This window comes from Diachasma alloeum, unplaced genomic scaffold, assembly GCF_001412515.2.
Source record: "Diachasma alloeum isolate Michigan unplaced genomic scaffold, Dall2.0 Dall_scaffold_01119, whole genome shotgun sequence".
In the NCBI taxonomy this organism is placed as follows: domain Eukaryota; kingdom Metazoa; phylum Arthropoda; class Insecta; order Hymenoptera; family Braconidae; genus Diachasma; species Diachasma alloeum.
Genome location: NW_021681230.1, coordinates 66,646 through 79,450, shown reverse-complemented (window position 1 = coordinate 79,450; position 12,805 = coordinate 66,646). Strand labels below are relative to the sequence as shown.

Here is a 12,805-nt window from a genome sequence, read left to right as displayed (position 1 = left end):
CTTGACGCGGTTTTTTTACAAAAACATTTGTTTTTGTTTTTTCAGGGATTAACATCATTATCCTTCGTCAAATGTCACGAGGGTCACAGTGAAATGTTTAAATTTGCAGGAGGGTCGAACGTAACGAGGATCACTAGGGCATGGTCAAATTTCACGAGGACCAAACGTCCCAAGGCTCGCAAGGGGATCGTCAAATTTTCAAGAACGTCAAACATCACGAGAGTCACAAAAGAATAATGAAATTTTACGACGGTTGAATGTCACAATCGTCATTTTCGACGAGGATCCAACGTCACAAGAAGATTAGCGAATTTGACGAGGATCAAACATCGCGAGGGTCGTAAGAGTCAAAGGAGAATACGATGCTTAAACGATCGTTAAAAGTTGCATGGACTAATCTCAGACTCTTAATTTTAAGGATGATAATGGTGTTAATCATTCAGGTATATGGGTAGATCCACGTCAAATCAAGCACGCAAAAAATTCAATGTTAGGGATTCGGCTGCCGATTTTTTTCCAATATCAGTGGTATGAAAAAAAAATTCTCTCAAATTTTCAGCCCTTAATGTCCATTAATAATAGAGTTATGATTTTTTGGGGTTTTGATAGTTTTTTCGGTTGTAAAAAAATGTTTTCGAAACCTTTTTTTTTACAATTTGGCTTGAAAAATCGGGGGGAAAGGAATTGATAGCCTTGAAATACGTGAAAAAATCTTCAAAAAAATCGTTGGCAAAAGGACCTAAGTCCACTTTTAACCGAGTTATGCGGTAAAACGTTTTTTTTTTCAAAAAAATATTCCTCAAAAACCTCATTTTTCAAAAATTTGAAATTTCAACCACATTTTCTTAACATATTGAACTGTACTCTCAAAAAGTTGCGAGTTTTCTTTTGCACTCGTTTTAATTTTAGAGAAGATTGAATCAAAATTTGTATTTTCCAACTCCTAAATTTCTACAAAAAAAATAATGCATTCTTAAGGGAGTTAATCTGTCATCATAACATGGAGAGATTAAATGAGAAATGAGACAGTCGCACTCAATTTTACTCAGCTGGTTCCTAGTTATCGAATATTGAGTACTCCATTAGTCGTTGTTTCGCAACATACTAGGGCAACGGCGTGTTTCGCACGTCTCCATCTGACAGTAGTCGATAGCCCCATCGACTCTCGCTCATATATGCGATGTTGTTGATTTGTTGAATTGTGTATGTTTTTTAGCATAATTGCGAAGCGTACCTTTGAGAGCAGATTGAGGTTAGATATCGACTGATAATTGTGGATCAGTGACAATCAGTGTTTACGTTGTCCAGAATAGTTTGTGTTGTTTCGTTTGGTGTTGTCATCCAAGAAATAACTGTAATGGAGAATTGCTGTCTGAAGATAGTAGGTTCGGAGTGCTCAAATGAATTCAGAAACTTCATGGATCTAGATGATGTGGAACAAGTGCAATTGAAGTTCATTTTTCCCAATGCTGACAAATTTTGTGTGAAACATTTAAAAAAAAAACTTGAATTACTGGTGCAGAACGAGAGATCATGTTGCGACCCTCTACGTAAACATCAAAAAAGGATTACAAAACAATTGAGCCTCATCACGAAGGAGATGTACGATAGCTACAAATCAAGGATAAATCTCATACCTGGACGTAAGATCTGTCATAATTGTTTGTACACGCACATCCCCGAAGAATTTAGTGGAATTGATCCAGTGGAATCGACTCCATCGAGTGTTTCATCTGGTAGTTTGTTTTGTTCACCTGCTTTCGTACCTTCACAGAATGAGGTTGAAGATGCGCGAAATACCCTTCGTGCAGTTACCACTGCTTTGGAAATATCTCCCATTGATGATCATGACCGAAAAAACAAGGTAATATTCGCCTGTTTTGTTCTTATTTCCCTGTTTCTATCTCTATGGAATTCGCTCGACTAACTCGCTAATTCTAGGCCTATTTAAATGAAAAGTACACAGCAATCGATCAGGCAATTCGAAGAAGATTGCTAGTTGGAGAGCAGTATGAACCAGAACCAAGGCAAGAAGATATTGAAGCTCAGCATTATCGGGAAATGATGCAGCAATTGACAGAGAAAGTTGCAGTAGCAACATCAACAGAAAAATTCCTTGCAGTTTCTGTCTTGCCTGCCAGTTTGCCCGAAAGACAAGTACAAAATCTATTTGGTGTGACGCAGTCTTTCGTGAGAAATGTGAAAAAAACAGTCTTTGAGCGTGGTATACTTGTTTTACCTCCACCGAAGCAAGGAAAAACATTGAGTGAGGCCACATTGAAACTGGTAGAGGACTTTTATCATTCAGACGAGATTAGCAGACTCCAACCGGGAAAAAGAGACTGTATTTGGGTGAAGAAAGGTCACGAGAAAATCTCGGTAATGACGATATGAATTTTCTGGGTGAATCATCACTTCTTACATTCTTAAAATATTTTTTTCAATATTTCTCAGGTTCAAAAACGGTTGATGTTGAGCACTGTCGCAGAGAGCTATCAGGCCTTCAAGGAAGCCTATCCAGGTGAAAAAGTAGGTTCATCGAAGTTTCACAGCTTGCGACCAGAGCACTGTATCTTGCCCGATGCTGCTGGGGTTCATTCTGTGTGCGTCTGTGTCATTCACCAGAATGTGAAACTACTACTTAGTGCCCTGGATCTCAAGAGTTTGGATGATACTGGAGAGGGATGGTCGTATAAGGATATCCTAGCAAAAATGGTGTGTGACTCTCCAACGAACCAATGTCATATAGGTGAGAACTAGTCATCGTCAATCAAGATAGTTGCTTTGTTTCTCAATTAATTCTAATTTACTGTAATTTCCTTTCTTTCGAAGGACAATGCACTGATTGTCCAGGCTTCAAGCCCATCTTGACAAGAATTAATGACCTTCTAACAAGCAATTCAATATCCTCGGTTACGTATAAGCAGTGGATTCAAATTGACAGGTATTATAGTAAAAATAAAATCAATTTTCAGCGCTCTTATTGATTTTTGAGTAGCAATTTCAATCAACGATTTTTGGCAATGTGATTCATTGCAAACAAAATTGAACACTATTCTTTTTCAAACAGGAGCAACCTCGAAACAATCGTTAAAGAGAAATCACTGGTGCTAGAATCCCTAGGAGCATCATTGTCAAATCTTCTCCACCACGATTTCATCGCAAGACAACAGGCTCGATACGTGCAATTCATAAAGGAGAACTTAGAACCTGGTCAAGTGCTCGTCATGGGCGATTTTTCGGAGAACTACAACTTTATCGTTCAAGATGCAATCCAAGGATACCATTGGACAAAAGACCAGGCAACTGTCCATCCTTGGGTGTGCTACTATCGGAACGAATACTCCTCTGGTGAAGATTGTCAACATTTCAGCATAGTGATGCTGTCGAACTATTTGAAACACGACCTTGCTACCGTGGCTACGTTTCAAAAATATTTGATTAATTTTGTGAAGAGAAAAGTACCTTGCGTTCAAAAAATCATCTATTTTTCTGATGGAGCAGCGAGCCAATATAAGAACAAAAAGAATTTCCTCAACCTGTGCCTTCATGAACATGATCATGGAGTCCCTGCTGAGTGGCACTTTTTTGCGTCATATCATGGCAAATCTGCATGCGATGGCATTGGTGGGAGTTTTAAGCGTGCTGCTTCAAGGACAAGCTTACAGCGCCATGAAACAAATCAAATTGTCAATGTTCATGACTTGTACAATTGGGCTCAAGCAAGCTTGAGTAACATCTGTACAATTTTGATTTTGTCCGACGAAATTGAAGCAATGGATAAAAAATTACAACCACGTTTTATAAATGTTAAGAGTGCAGCTGGTACTCGCACATTCCATTCAATTCAACCTCTATCGACTGGTACCCTGCAAGCTAGAAAATTCTCTGCTTCTACTGAAAGTGAGACAATCAGATTAGCTGATGACATCATGACTATTCAATCAGTAAACTCTGAAGTAATTGTGGTGTTAGAAGGGAAATGGTGGCTGGCCTCGATCATTAGGAAAGAATTGGAGAATGACACATGCGAGGTAGCAGTCATGGAGCCATATGGTCCGGCTGATTCATACCAACCCATCGTAGGGAAAGCCAACATCATGATCAGTTTCAGCGAGATCTTATGTGAGATTAAGAAAGTGAAAAAAACGAAACATCACATTTATACAATTCCAAAGCTTGTTACAAACTATATACGACGTAAATTTCTAGAATATCAAATACAAATGGACGAGTAAGATGCAGAGTATGATTCTGTAGATTTTGTAAATAAAAGAACACGTATTATTGAAGGAATAACATAAGAAATGAGAACCTGGTATGAGTTAATTATGTAGTCAAGAAATTAATCACCCTATAACTCCGTAACTACTGCAAAAGAATGTCTACAACTTTTTGCGAGTATACTCTAAAATCAAGAGAAAATATGGTTAAAATTTTACATTTTAAAAAAATGAGGTTTTTGAGAAATATTTTTTTGAAAAAAAAAAACGTTTTACCGCATAACTCGGTTGAAAATGAACTTAGGCCCTTTCGCCAACGATTTTTTTGAAGATTTTTTCACGTATTTCAAGGCTATTAATTTCTTTCCCCTCGATTTTTTAAGCCAAATTGTAAAAAAAAAGTTTTCGAAAACATTTTTTTAAAACCGAAAAAACTATCAAAACTTCAAAAAGTCATAACTCCATTATCAATGGACATTAAGGGCTAAAAATTTGAGGGAATTTTTTTTTCATACCACTGATATTGAAAAAAAATCGGCAGCCAAATCCCTGACATCGAATTTTGTGCGTGCTTGATTTGACGTGGATCTGCCCATATTGAATTTCTCACGTAATCATTTCGGGCCCTGAAAAGTTGACTCGTTTACACTATTGCGTGTTTGTTGCGCGGTAGTGTTTTTAGGCCCAAAAAACATGAAAATGAGTAGAATAATCATTGCAATATTATGTAAATATTGAAAGATGACGAATTAGTTCAAATTCGTGACCTCCAGTGTATTTTTTTTTTCAATTTACTAGAATAGGTCACGCGCTTTCAGCGCGCCGTCAATGGGTTATTATAGTGTAGATTTTCAAAAAATGAGTCGGATTCGTATGAATTTGAAGTAATCTGAAAGCTCAAAATAATCCATGCATCGAATGTTCCCCTCGGAACTCTACAACTTGTGTTTCGAATATTTTTTCGTTACTTTCCCGCTTTAGGAGATATTTGGCTGCTGTATTTCAGATGAAACACCCTGTATATTTGAAATGAGTAGTTTGGTGACGTTTTTCGTTATGATGGTCACTTCGGCTATTAGCCCAGTCAATCTGGCACAATTTTTAGGGGTACCTTTAAAAAAGTTCCGATCGGATAAAAAAAATACCGTCTTGTTCAGAAAATTATGCTGAACAAAATAATGGACTGTACTATCTCTCAATTTGGCGGAAAATATTTTCAAATTAATTAAAAACTATTGACAATGGGCGCATTACTGGTAATATCACTGACCGTTTAATTCTCGTTCATTAGATCGAGATGAAAAAAATTTCGTTTTGTAGAGGGAAAAATTCTCTACATAATTGAAGTGCGAAGTAATACTCCACGATTCGTCTCTTTCCCGCAATTAAGGAACTTCCGCAGTAAGTATACTTGGTGAAAATTTCGAAATGGTATAAAGACGCAATATTTGGATCATATGTTGTTGAGCACATTCAAAAACTATTCCCAAAATTTCAAGTACCTTGTCCACCCCATTCTCGAGATATACATCGTCAAAAATGAAAAAAAAAACAAAAATTGAATGTTTGGCGATGCATATCTCAAAAATGGGGTGGACCAGGGACTTGAAATTTTCGGAATATATTTTTAATGTGGTCAACAACATATGATCCACATATTGCGTCTTTCTACCATTTCGAAATTTTCACCAAGTATACTTACTGCGGAAGTACCTTAATTGTTGACATTATGTCAACGCCAACATCCCATAGAAGCGCCATGCGCAGTCGAGTTGAATCTAGTCGAGCATAAAACATTGCATTTTCATTGAATATTGAGAATTTATCAAAAGATACGGATATTTATTTAAAAACATTTTCCGTAAAAAATTTCAGGAGCTATCTAAAAGGTCTTTATTCAAATTATTATATCTCTGTTAGATTCCAAGGTACAGGAGAAAAAATGATGATAAAGAGTAAATTAATGCATTTTCTTTTGCTAATTATGTTGAAATGTGTTGTAGACACACTATTTTTCTATAAATGCTATATCCGAAAATTAAAAAGAGTATCACTAGGGGATGGTCAAATTTTACGAGGACCCAACGTCCCAAGGCTCGCCAGAGGATTGCCAAATTTAACGATAATTAACGATAATTAACAATAAAACACCAAAAACAGACAGATATCTCTTTTCAATTGTCCACTAAATACTTCCATTTCCAAGAACATTTTTTCAATTATTTTATGAGTTTTGTTATTGTAATTCTCGTAACTTTAAAAACCTAATGAATATTTCCTCAATACCCCGATTTCTCAAATCCTTCATAAGTTCATACCAGCTCCTTACCTCCCTAAGTTCAACCTCCAAAGGTCATTCGTCACCTGAACTAACCAATTTCCCACTGTGGGCCGTTTAGTCGATAGGTTGTACCTGATCGTGCGTCAATTTAAGAGTCCCCGAGTTTTGATATATCAAATTTATGTTTTTTGGGTCGCTGATTCCGAATTTGTGAGTCTTTTTTTTGAAAAAATCCGGTGTTCTATTTATTATTAACAATTTAATTATTTAAACGATCATGTTACGAAAACACTTACAGGAAGAGAAAAAAGTTTCAAACAAAAAATGTTTAACATGTAAAAATACACATTTTTTGTTCCACTAACTGTTTTCCCTAACTATGATAGATAAAGCGTTATCAGGGGTGGGAGCGAAACGGGCGGTGTGTTAGCACTTGCACAAGGTGTCGATGTGTTCCGATGTGTTTATCGGCAAAATCGTTGGAGATAGAAAAAAAAATAGTTCAAATGAAAAATGTTCGCCATCAAATTTTATGAATCATTAGTTATTTGAAATTATTTTCTACACCTAGCCATTAATGAGTTATGAACACTCTTATGCTCTATGATGGACTAAATTTAATGCCTAAAGGAGGTTAGGCGGTGTTTGAGGTGAATTTGAGAGTGAATTTCTGTGGTTCCCGGTAGCTTAGTCGATAAGAGTGCCCGGTGCGTATCTGGGAGACCCGGGTTCGACTCCCGGCTGGGTGAAGCGGAAATTTTTTCTCTCTAAATTCTAATTCTCTTAGAGTTTTACCTACAACTTCATTGTTTATTTCAGTTTGGCGAGTAAGCGGTTGGAGACACGGGAAAAAAATCCCAAAAAATTGTTCCTTCTTAAAAATTGAATAGATTTGTCTTTTTGTCATTTCTCTAATATTGACAGAGATATAAGCCGTTAAGTAAGAGTGCAAACGATCGACGCGCTTACCGTCGATATTCGCGAAGAGGCTAATGCACCACCCGCTTTGCTCCCACCCCTGATAACTCTTTATCTATCAAAGTTAGGAAAAAAAGTTATAAAATAAAAAATCTGTATTTATACATATCAAACATCATTTGTTTGAAACATTTTTCTTCATCTAGAAGCGATTCCATGATATGATTATTTAAATAATTAAATTGCTAACAACTAATAGCGCTTCGAATTTTCCGAAAAAATAACGAACAAATTGGGGATCAGCGACTCAAAAATGGAGATTGTGTACCTCAAAACACACGGACTCCGAAATTTATACAGAAATAGCTTTTGCGTGTAGACTATATACGGACTAGTAAGCACGTGGACCCCCCGCGCTCCCACTTAACGGGCTATATCTCTGTCAGAAATGAAGATATGATAAAAAGACATACAATTAAATCTATCTATTTTTTAAGAAGGATCCATTTTTATGTGAATGTTATTTTCGTAACTCGAACCGCTTACTCGCCCAACTGTAATAAACAATACCATTGTAGGCAATTTACTCCGTCATGGAGCATAAGAGCGTTAATAACTCATTAACGGCTATGTACATGAAAAAATATAAAAAAAATAATAATGCGTAAAATTTGATGGCACATATTTTCTATTCGAACTATTTTTGTCTATCTCCAAAGATATTGTTCATAAATGCATCGGAACGCGCCAACACCTTGTGCAAGAACTAACGGGCCGCCAACCTTGCTCCCACCCCTGGTAGCTCTCTATCTATCATAATTAGGGAAAACAAGCAGTTGACCGAGCCTATTCGGGAGGAGACATTTGACCATTACTTTTTTCGTTAGTTAGAAGCAACTTGGAAGTATGTAATGTTTGATAATTTTATTTCTCATCAGATCGGGAATAGACACAAAATTTCGTTTTATTTCACTATTAGATTTTCTCTCATCTACAATTTTTTTCTTACTTCCAAAATTTTGCAACAAAATTTTTTCGATCAATCTTTTAATTCATCATGATAGTTATTTATTTAAACAAGCAGCAGAAGAAAGGAGTAAAAGATTGAAGAAAGCAGCAGAGCAAAAGGAGAAATGGGAACTGGAAAACACGGAGAGAATGAAGAGAGAAAATGACGAAATGGTAAAATCATGATATGAAGCGCTGTATACATACGAAATACCGCTGGTATCTCTACAAATTGATATCTCACCTATCCTGACAAACTTACCGGTGGAAGAACACATGATGATAATAAAGGAAGGAACGAAACTCGAACCCATTTTCAATAAAAACTTTCATTGTCACGAGAGGAAACGGCTGTCCACATTTCAAGATAATAATAATGATATTTCAATTTTCACACAGGCTAGAGCGCCCATACATATTGATTGATCTAGACAGAGGACACTGGGACGAGTATTGTGAAAAAAAGACACATTGAAATCGGTTGCGTAGTTTTTGAGACATAGCCCATAATAGGTTTTCAGGAAAAGTTGAATATCTCCGAAACTTCTGGACCGATTGAACCCAGCTTCAATACCAGTCCTCCCTATCACAAGGAGAAGATTCTGTCCAAATTTCAAGTTGATATTCCAATTTTTGCAAAGGCTAGAGTGCGTACAAAGTTTTTCATGAAAAAAGAAAATCGGGAATATCTCGAAAACTTAGTCTGGACGGCTATACGTGTCCCGCAACCGATCACTTTCCTCGGAAGGTATTGTAGAGGATGAAATTTGGGATCGAAAGTTCCTCTTCGGTTTTTCGATCAGACCATTTTGTTTTGCTTTTTCATTTTTCAACTTTGTTTGACTTTTTATTTTTGAACATTCTGTTACTACTTATTCCAGGGTCGAAAAATATTTTTTTAAAGGGTTCATATTTTTTGAAAAAAAACGCGTTTTTTGCTTCCGAAGGGAAGCACTGTTTTTGGTCGATTTTTCGATTTTCTAATTTTCATTGCAAATGATCTAGAACATCATGAAACATGAAGAAATGATGTTTTTAAGGTTGCGTCTGTATGTATGTATGTGCAAATTGTCTTTTTTGGGGGTTTATTTTTAGAAAATTCAACATAAATACGGTGAAGTTCGGAGATAAAAATCTGAAATTCTGTATCATGATAGCTATAAATGAGCCCCATTTTGGTGCTTCATTTCAGCTCGATCGATCAAGTAGTTCCCGAGATATAACCACTTGTTCAAATTGCGTTTTTGATCTATATCTCATCAACCACTGCACGGATTTCAACTTTTTTTTTTTTAATATTCGTCTCGATGGCCTCTATTCGGGGCGCCCATAATGCAGAGACCATCTTTGCAGTGCGTCGAGATATTGTGGTTTATCTGTTTTATCGTGGAAAATCTTGTGCGCACGATAACTCACTAAAAAATGTTGATAGCGACTTAAAATTTGGTGTGCTTATAGCTTTTGTGATATAGACGGATGGTGTTTTGGATGGACAAAATCGACCGAGCAGTTCGCGAGATATTCAATTTTTTGTAAATATGTATTTTGCCACATATCTCCTTTACGACTGGGCGGATTTATTTATTTATTTTTTTAAATATTCATCTCGATGGCAGCTATATAAATCAGTCAAAATTTACATACCGTTACCTATAAAGTTTCCGAGATATTCACGTTTTTCCGTTTTTTTTGTTCTCCTCATTCTCGTACAGCTGATAACTTGTGATAGAGGAACAATATCATCTCAAACTTTGGTATATATATCTCATATGATACCAAGAGTCTGTATTCCAAATGGGCGCTAGCGATAAATCAATTGGGGAGATATTTTTATTATCTTTTGAAAACTTAATTTCCTTGGGATGCTGGATATTTTCCTTTTCACCTCCTAGAAGGTATGAATGACCCCTACATCATTCAATGTGGTATAATATATTGAAATTGTTGGAAGAATTCATCGATCACGGAGGTTTTCATCGGACAATCGTTCGTCTGTGACAATATGGAGACCGGATTTTAGTTGAAGGTGTGATTTTAGTGGTTTGTGAAGGACAGCATTTTTTTGTCGATCAAGGTAAGTATGATATAAAGGAAGATCCAATCGACTGAAGTATTCGTGCAAAAAAATCATTAAATGGACTTTAAAGTCGACCTCAATAACAAATTTCATTTGTAAATGGCAAACTATTGTATGGCGTTATTCGCAGTGATTGATAACCAGTTTGAGCTTGAGAATGGACAGAAATGTAATTGTCCTCCTTTGTGGTACATTTTTTCTTGTCTCATGATATAGTGGATCAAGCCTAAATAGAGTGATTTAAGTATTATTGTTTTATTGTATCCTACTTCTTACTATCATTACACGTTTATCATTGAAATCTTCCTTCATTTTTACTCGGACTTAAGCTCCATTACTTCATTCAATTGTATGTCGCCATGGTAGCTAACTTGTCCAGTGCCATAAACATGCCATACATAATCTCGGTATTCTAGGTCAATAAATGCTTCTGATCTCCAGTTCTCCCTCGTAGTTGTTTTTTCCAGTACAGCGTTGTGGATATACATCAACTAAGGAATTAGTTATATACATTATTGCATTGTTATAATTCCAGAAAAATTGATATATGAAATTCGATCATTAATGGGCTGTGACTTGGTAGATTTTAATAATTGAATTTCATGGATGAAATCACGTGAGAAAAATCTCATAAGAAGTATTGAAGGAATATCTATGACCGATTGGCCTTTTTTTCTGATCGTATGAATCATCAATCAATTCTGATCTCGCTCAAACTGTATTCCATAATAATTTTATGATGAGTTTCGAGACATTTCTCTTGAAAAATTCCTAAACCGGAAACTCTATTCTAACCAATAGGCTCTGATTCCAATGAAGCATCGGTAATAGAGAATGAAGTCCAAATAATAGAGTTGAGGTGTAACTGTAAATGAAATGAAAAAATTTAATGTGTGAAGATGAATAGAATTGATAATGATAATGAAAAAATCCTTCAACTCGAGATTTTCAGTTGGTCAGACTTACTTTACGGTTAAAATAATATCCAGGTAAATTTTTTATTCTGTTTTTATCGTAAAATTTAACTTGTATGAATTTTTCTTGATTTGCATGACGTCCGATGGATAAGATTACACCAGTTATGACTGTGCCCTTTACAAGCCTCAGCGGGCGTAAGGTTACAGCTACACCTGTCAAACTATTCAATTCCATAAGTAATATCTAATTTTGTCGTTGAGTCCAAATGAAAACTTACTCTCGAGTCACGTTTTCTGTAACATTATCTAGTGGACATGAATATTTCAGATGCATTTCCATTTTCTCCATGGCAATTTCTTGTCAATGATGAAATAGTTTACTCTAATGTGAATAGTCGATCATTCAAGTTCTGGCACAGCTGGAAGTTGTCTAATGTGTATTTTGTTCCAGATCGGTATGGAGTGATTGGCGTAGGCAAAGTTTGGGGAAATAATTTTTTGAAAAGCAGAAGAATGAAATGTTTGATCATTCAGGAAATTAAACAGAGTCCCTTACGGTTGACCATTTCTTCTGTTATTTAAAAAATCCCGTCATTCATCACAGATGTTAGTGATGGGCACTCGTATGATTTTTCCCAGTGAAGGTATTGATAAAAAAGTGGAATGCATAATGGATTCAAAAGCCACGAGCAGAATGAATGGGAGATGGAATGTAGAATATTTTTTATCAGCTAAAAATCCAGCTATGGGAGCTTTTATTTGAAAACTTGAGAGTATTTCCGTCAGTCAATACGTTCCATTTTGCCAGACTTTTCTATAGCGTGAGAAAAAATGGATACCTTTACATTGGTTCATTTTATTCAAAAATTGAAAGTATAATAGGAAAATTATAAGTCTATATCATACTATTATATCATACTATTATATTACACTATTACATTATCCTCCTAAGACGATGAGCAATAAAGGAAATACATTAAAATATACATCTGAAAGGTGCCACCTATTTATGAGTCGATATTTCTGATGTAAATGCACAAATGAGGACAGATCGTATCTGTAGAAACGATATCAAGGGTTTCTTGCAATTCTAAGTCATCAACCTTATTCCATTTATCATTTCTCAAGATGTATGCATTATAATGACGAATAGACCCGGTTTTTACTTTCTCTGGATTAATAAAATTTACGATTCCATGTAAATTGTAATGCATATTCCTCACGTTAAATTTTACTGGGAATGCATTCAATGGCACCTGCAAATTGTGGTTGGAAGGGCATTCGATAAACAAATGATCATGGAATGTAACTAATCGATTCACATCGATATGATTATTTTGACATGTCAACGATTGGCTCATAATATTTTCAATTGTCATTT

General features: G+C 35.7%; 1 protein-coding gene across 1 annotated transcript; it reads right to left on the bottom strand.

The window, feature by feature from the left end:
- Positions 1-5,921: 5,921 nt before the first annotated feature.
- LOC114841609 lies at positions 5,922-6,020 on the bottom strand. Its single transcript, XM_029126661.1, has one exon. It carries the CDS (start codon positions 6,018-6,020, stop codon positions 5,922-5,924), a length of 99 nt encoding a protein of 32 aa, XP_028982494.1.
- Positions 6,021-12,805: the final 6,785 nt, after the last annotated feature.

Coding starts and splice junctions, on each gene's coding strand:
- LOC114841609 (XM_029126661.1), bottom strand. CDS start 6,020: ATGTTTTATGCTCGACTAGATTCAACTCGACTGCGCATGGCGCTTCTA.